The sequence below is a fragment of the Mercurialis annua genome, linkage group LG2 (genome assembly GCF_937616625.2).
Source record: "Mercurialis annua linkage group LG2, ddMerAnnu1.2, whole genome shotgun sequence".
Lineage (NCBI taxonomy): Eukaryota > Viridiplantae > Streptophyta > Magnoliopsida > Malpighiales > Euphorbiaceae > Mercurialis > Mercurialis annua.
The window spans coordinates 55,583,001-55,590,928 of NC_065571.1; the positions used below are offsets into that span (position 1 = coordinate 55,583,001).

At 29.1% G+C, this 7,928-nt stretch overlaps 2 protein-coding genes across 2 annotated transcripts; both read left to right on the forward strand.

Moving 5' to 3' along the window:
• LOC126669452 (uncharacterized) lies at positions 1-1,229 on the forward strand. The gene has a single exon (XM_050362919.2). The coding sequence runs from the start codon at positions 369-371 to the stop codon at positions 1,038-1,040; it is 672 nt and encodes a 223-aa protein (XP_050218876.1). The 5' UTR covers positions 1-368; the 3' UTR covers positions 1,041-1,229.
• A 5,102-nt stretch (positions 1,230-6,331) lies between these two features.
• Positions 6,332-7,497, forward strand: LOC126670651 (agamous-like MADS-box protein AGL82). Its single transcript, XM_056104879.1, has one exon. The coding sequence runs from the start codon at positions 6,481-6,483 to the stop codon at positions 7,495-7,497; it is 1,017 nt and encodes a 338-aa protein (XP_055960854.1). The 5' UTR covers positions 6,332-6,480.
• The last annotated feature ends 431 nt before the right edge of the window (positions 7,498-7,928 follow it).

Below are 7,928 nucleotides of genomic sequence, written 5' to 3' on the forward strand. Positions count from 1 at the left end.
CCCTCTTTTTCCCTAAAGAGCCTACACACCAACTCCACCATCATAAGTACATTTCAAGAATTCTTAACCCTTCATCTTTTTTTTCATTTCATTCCTCTCCACATCACAACAAACAAACCACAATTCAAGAAAGGCAAAAGGAGCGTAAAAAAACAAACTCCAAACCCAAGAAAACTACCTTTTTTCTTTTCCTTTTCTCTTTAGTAAATTCAAGAAAACTTTCATGGCTCCTCTACTTTTCTTTTCCTTATAAAGAAATCTTTACAAGATCATCAGAATCCGCCATCTTTATATCTTTAATTTGTATAACATAAGTTATATATTTCATTACTCCCACCTAGCTAGAACAACCACCATTGAAGCCCATCATGCTGTTTAGAAAATCCATTTCCACCACCAAAAAACTCTTTCAGAAAACCCTAAACAACTTCAAGTCCTTATTTTCTTCTGATTCGTACCAGAGAATACCAAAAACATCAAACAATCCATATTCATACAACGACATGAGTAGAACTGTCCATTCAAGCTTCAACAACAACAAAGATTTAGATAAATTCTATCACGAATTCAGTGACCGGTGGGATAATTCAGATCAAAATATCAAACCCAAAGCAACAAAGACAACAAACAACGTAACAGTAACGCCGCCACAGCCGCCCGTGGCGGCTGTGGCCGAACCTAAACAAGAAATGGACGGAGAATTCAAGAAATTCACCAAGGCTAGCAGTAACAGTCGTAACAAAATGAAGGGTTTGACAAGATTTCAAGAATATAATAAAAGAGATCATGAAGAACGGAGTTTCTTGGTGGCACAGAAATTAAAGGAGCTAGAGATGATTGACATGAGCAATGTTGATCATGTTTTGGACATTGAAGAAGTTTTACATTATTATTCAAGACTTACGTGTCCTGTTTATTTAGACATTGTTGACAAGTTCTTCATGGAGATGTATGCTGAGTTCTTGAATCCACCACCAGCTTATTCAACTCCGCGCAGTGTCCATTCAAGACCTCTAAGGCCTTCTTTACTCAGGTCATAAAATGATTTTTTTTCCTTTTAAATTTTTTTTAACATTGTTTTAAGTTTGAGTTTTAATCGCGTTCTCATAGTTTTTTCTTCTCTCTTGTGTTTATGTCACCGATTAATTGTCGTGTTCTCTATGTTCATATTGAATATTTGTTCCTCTGGTTTGGAAATTCTTTTAGTAATCAATTTCTAATTACATGTTTCTCTGTTTTTTTTTTGACGATTATATATTCAGCTCGATCAAAATAAAATTAAGTCATAATAAGTCTTTTCAGTTTCACTCACCAAATATAGCCGGTTTTAAGATATTTTATTTCTTTATAGCCATCATCGAACCAAACTGTTTTTTTATTGCCACGAGGTCATTTATGTTAGACCGGACTCAGCAAAGTAGCGTCTAGTCGACTTAAAAAAATTTAGCTATAAGTGTCACAAGTAAACATTTGGTATGACAAGACCTTTTTTATTATATAATTCAATTTTTTTTAATATAAAAGTATAACTTGTTTATTTGATAAAAAAAATATAAATATATTGTGGCTTCATATAATTATAATTAGAAAATGAGATAAAAGTGATAATCTAAAAGTTTAAAATATAAATAAAAAAAAGTTATAAATGTGATATTTTTAGATGATTAGTCATATATTTTAATAAATTCAGATTGATAATTAAAACACGTTGAGTTTATCTCAATTATGGAATATTTATCATAAAAATAAGTTGAAAGATTAAAATATATTTTATTTTTATTAATTACAGTTCTTTATTTTTATCTGTTGTTTGAACATAATAGACATAAATTAAATAATTATTAAACCAAACTGTTAATTTTTTTTCCAGTATATAGTCAATAAATGTATTATAGTTCTGGATATATAAATTAATTTTTTTAAAATAAGTGAAAATTCATTAAACAAAATAAAACATTGTCCCAAAATTACTAGATTAACTATTTTTTTCAATCTGGCAAAAAAAAACTCTATTTTTCAATATGTATTGTGTTCATCTAATTTTGTTCATTATTTTCTTGTACAACCGAAAATATATATATTTGACATTTTTTATTTAAAATCATTAAATTTTATTAAATCGAATCAGAAATAGTTACGTTGTTAGAAATTTAAACAAAAAATTAAAAATCTAGACCCAATAACCTGACTTGTAACAAACAATTTACGCTGACATGCGCTGGCTAATTTATAATTCTACTTACGAAAACAAAAAATAAATAAATTATCAACTGTGTCATTAAAAGAGTACAGTCCTCGACCAATTTCTTCAAAATCTGCAAACTGATTTCTTGTATCAAAAACTACAAGTATAACATCTCATTCTATCACTACCTGACACACACTTCATAAAAAAAGGAAAAACAATTTTTTTATAATAAAAAAATGACCACAAATCCTTCACAAAGAAATGATAACAAAATAATAAAAAGACAACATTAAAAAAAGAACTAACCACAATAAAATACTAAATTTGTTTGTGTTGCGTTAGTTATATCAAATTTTTTAATCTGATTTGATGTTGTTTTGCTGAGTTATGTCTGACGTGAATGATATGCTGGCCAAAAAAAGTGGTCCTGTTTCATGGTGACTATAAAAAAAATATAATATTTCAAAACTGACTGTATATATGGTGAATCGAAAAGGCGTGTTTATACCAACGGAGGTTGGTTCAAATGGTAAGCGGTTTGATATCGTTTAAGTAAGATATCGGGTTTGAGCCTTGTGAATGAAAAAAATCTCCACTAACAGACTCACCTACCATGCCAGATGCGCGACACGAGTCAGATCTGGATTAGTCGCAACAAAAAAAGGCGTGCTTATAAGTAGGGCTGTGAAAAAACCGAACCAAAACAAACCGTTTCACCGGACGGAAATTACAACTATGGTTTGGTTTTTTGTGACTATGGTTTGGTTCGGTCGTAATTATATAAAAGTTTGGTGTTCGGTTTTAGGTTCCGTTTAAGCATTTTAAAAACAAAACAAAAAAAACAAAAAACCGAACAATCAAATAAAAAAAAATGTAAATTTATGTAAATTTATATTGTTTGGTTTCTATTTCATTATTATAATTGCTATATAAATTAATAAATTTCATAGAACATATAATTATCCTAAGAAATATATAAAAATATTTATTAGACACTTATTATTTAAGATTAAAATTAATTTTATGATAAAAAGATAAAAATAGAGAAAGCAACAAATTTTGGTTTTTAACCGAATCGAACCAAACTAAAATGTTCGGTTGGACTCGGTGCAAGTCAAAATTAAAATTGGTCCGACTCGGTTTGGAATTTTTACCAAATTTTGGTATTCGGTTTGTTCAGTTCGGTGACCAAACCGACCGACTAACCGAATGCACAACCCTACTTATAAGTGACACACCACAAATCAATATTTGATCGGCGTTGCTCTTATTTTAATATTTTATGCAATAAATTTATATCTTTTAGAAATATGGATTTGAATGCTATTTTATTTTTATTTTTAATTATAAATTTTTATATCTATATCTATGGAGTTTATATTTTTCTGTGTGAAAATTATATGTGGCTTTTTATGGATTTCGATGTTCTCTTTATCAATCTTCTAATGCGGTGGAGATCCGAACTGTATACAGTGAAATTTTTGATTTTAATTTTTCAATAAGATTCATTTAAAGATAAAAAAAGTTAGTATGAGATTAATAAAAACTATCGAGCGGAATGGATGAACTATCAAGAAGTATACTAGAAGCATTCCGTCAAAACAACTGAAGAATGAAAAACAATTTTTATAATTCAATTGAGCAATTCAGATTGAAATTGCCACAACACATATTGCAGTCTTGGTAAAATGTACTTTAAATCCAATGATCAATTGATGATCAACTGAATCTAGAGAATCATAAAAGAAATGTAGGTTGATTGATTGCATAAGACTTTCTAATTTAATTTTTTAATCTCATATTGCAATCATCGAAATTTTCTTATCTCATTCATTCGTGCAAAGAAAATTACACCAGTTGATTGTTTATTTGTCTATAAAAATATTCGTAAATTGACACATCGTAACGCAATTTTTAGTGTTGCTATATAATTTTATATATTTACGTTTTAACAAAAAGATCTTGATTTCTTTAGGAAGCGTTAAATTCAAATTTTTTATATTTAAACAATTGCACTGGATGCTATTAAAATTTTCTAATAAAACTATATTCTTCTAGCAAAAATTATTGACTGAATCTACATTGTTCTTTTTTATAAGATTAGAATTTCGACTGGTAATTTGTAAACCCAATCAACAATTGTAAAAAGAATTATAATTTTATTTTAAACTTTTTATTTTTTAACATCTTTTCCACCTCAATTCTTCTTTTTTTTCTCTTCTTTTTTCTTTCCCGACCAAAGTTACTTGTTTGAGCGTTAGAGCGAAAAGTCGGAGATCCCCTCCGACGTTCTATCTGACCTCTGTTTTTCTTGTTCTCAGATGATGATTGTGGCAGCTCGGATATCTCCAGACTCTTCAATGATTTATCAAATACCGAATTAAATAATAATATTAGCCTCTTATCGGGCCTGATTTAGATTTGCACTTAAAACTACCGGGCCCGTCCATGAACAAGTTTAACAGAAAGGGCCGGTGGATTTGCATTCGACCGGACCATATCACAATTTTGGTCCACGTGTAATAGACATAACTGACGGGCCAAGTAACGTCAATTTTGATCCATGTGTGATGGGCTTTTGCCAAATATTGGCCCAATCGCCTCTATAACGACTACATCAACTAATCAACATATCAATTTTCTTTTAAAAAAAATATATATATAAAGGCCATCAACTAAAAACAATATTAGTATTAAACAGTTAGTAAAATAAGATTTCAAATTAAATTTCACTTCATTTATAAAAATATATTAATATTATTAGTGATCTTATTAAAAATTATTATTAATTGACTTTATATTTCCTTATAGGTATTAAATTTTTCAAATTAAACTCCTAATTGACTTTATGTTTCCTTATAATTTTAAACTTCAAATTTAACTCCTAATTAACAATAATTTTCCTTATATAAATTAAATTTCAATTATATTTACCTTTAATAATTAAATAACAATATTGAATTTATAATTACTGAGCTAATGATCATAGAACTTTTTTTTTTTTTGAGGATATGATCATAGAACTTAAAATTAAGTAATAGTTTAGTAATAAAATATAAGAGCATCCCCAATGAACTCTCTAAAATTATCAAACTCTTTAAATTAAAGAGTTTGACAATTAATTAGGAGTCCAATGGACTCTCTATTTTTTTATATTTAGAGTAGAGAGTGAAAATGGCTCTCCACATGTAGAGAGCCATTTTTACTCTTTACTCCAATTTTCAAATAGTAAAATTTTAAATTTTAAAAAATAAGGTGGTTATTTTTACTTTTAAATATTATATTTTTACTTTTAATAAAAAAAACTGAATAAATAAATGAATCAGAAATTAAAACTAAAAAATTATTTTATTAATATTTAATATTTTATTAATATTTTTTATGAAAACAAAATAAAATAAAATTTAATATTAGAGAGACAATTAATTTAATATTATTATTATTTAATACTTTTATTTTATTATTAATTATTAAAATTATATACAATAAAAAACAGATATTAAAGAGTTCGTTGGAGTAAAATTTTAAATATCACTCTTTTATTTTTAAAATGCTTTTTATTTTCCAAAAGATGCTCTTTATTCAAAAAAATACCATTGGGGATGCTCTAAGGGGGCTACTCAATAAATTTACTTGTACACCACTCGTCATATACAGTAAGTATATAAGCATAAAGTATAGATGAAAAAAACGATTGGATAACTGATAAATGATAGATACATCCCTAAAGAATTGATGTTTAGTTCACAATATTAGTACACAAAATTGTGAGACCTTGCGAATATGCTTACACTTGAGTTATTGTCTTTGATTATTGGTTAATTTATTGATGTTTACCCTAAAAAAAAAAAAAAAAAAATTGATGTTTAAAATTCAAATTTTCTCAGAAATAGATTTGCATAATTAAGATAGAATCAATTTTTAAAACGGAAAATTTTCTGATCGATATAATTTATTCCTCAATAAGAGGGTATAAAATTTGGAAGGTAATAAATTTTTAAGATTTTCAAAATTCGTTTTCCTTAATAACAACGATCATAAATATATAAGAGGAATAAAGCTTCATCCATGCAAATTTCATGAACAAAACTCAACCTCCATTATTATTTTTCTCCTTCAACTAAAGACTTTGCAGACCGTTACAATCTAATTTAAGGTTCTTATATTCTGTAACGTTTTTTTATGCTGTTTAATTAATTTCTGTATTGAGTTACTTATACTTATTCATGTTAGTGATTATAATTGTTTAATTATCTTTATGCTTGATTTAATTCATTTAAAATTTTAATTAGATGGGTCGTGGGAAGCTAAATATGGAACTGATAGCCAACGAGAAATCTCGAATGACAACTTATCACAAAAGAAAAAAGGGTTTGTTAAAAAAAGTTCAAGAATTTCACATTCTTTGCGATGTTGATGCAAGTATAATAATCTACGGTCCACAGTTCAACAATCGTCCGGTTGATCGGGAAATATGGCCCAATGATGACTCCGAGATGACACGAATCATTAGAAGGTACAGAGATCAGAGCAATGACCGGAAGAAAATTCAAGATTTGTCGGATTTTTTTGTGACTCGGAAGCGAAAAATCGCCGATGATGTTTCAAGAACTCGAAAAGCTATTAAAGGAGCTCAATATCCATCATGGGACGCTCGTTTAGATTTATTGCAATTTCGTGAACTTTGTTTGTTAGTGGGTGCTCTTGATTCCAGGATTAAATGTACAACGGCTAGTATCTTGAAGAAACGGGGCGAGAGTAACAATTTTCTAGGGCATTTTCAAGTTAATCCGATGGCTTCAACTTTTGCTAATGCCTTGGTTCAAAAGAATTTTGAGTTAGAGGCTTATAATAATAATGTTTGCATGAATCAATATAATCATCATCGTCTGCATGATCGGAGTAGTTTGTCTTTGCATGATCAAATTCTTCCGGGTGTACTCGACGTGAATCCTCTGAATAGTTCGCCGTCGATGTGGATGATGATGATGGGGAATGACGGCAATGGCAGCGGCGGGGGCGAGTCGAGTAGCATCAGGGCTTGCAATGTGGTTAAAGAGGAGCAGCAGCGGTCTACTTATTTTGATCAACCGGTTACGAGTCAGAATCAGAATATGATGGTCGGAGGAAATATGACGGTGTTCGATAGTGCGAGCTACGGCGGTCTGGATAGGCAGCATTTGCCGATGTTGCCTTATAGCCAGCAAGATTCAATGCTTATTCCTAATCATTTGCCAGCTCTTCCATTCTCTGATTTTTGTAATATGGATGAGTTCGACATGAGGGACAATTTAGGTATCAAATTTTAAAGGGTTTAACAATTGTCTACTTAATTTAGATTTCTACTCAATTTCATACTTTAATTTAATGAATTAATATCAAATGTTTTTAAAAATGCTAGTAGCCATTTTTGAATTAATTTTATATTTTTCTGAAAAGTAATGCTAATTATTTCAACACATATATGCTGTAATCATTGTTAGAGTCGCACCTAATTAATTTGATATTGTAACAGACTCTCTTTGTACTTCTAGTATGCTTTTGCATTTGGGATGAGTTAGAAATAAATGACAGTTAATATTATAGCTCACCATATATTAACATCTTGAACTTGTAGGTGGACTTGCACCACGATTGTGCAATGTGTTGTACATAATAGATATAGTTCAATTTTTTTTAAAGATATACTTCTTCCGTCCCACAAAAATAGGCCACCTTTTTATTTTGGGCGACTTAAATT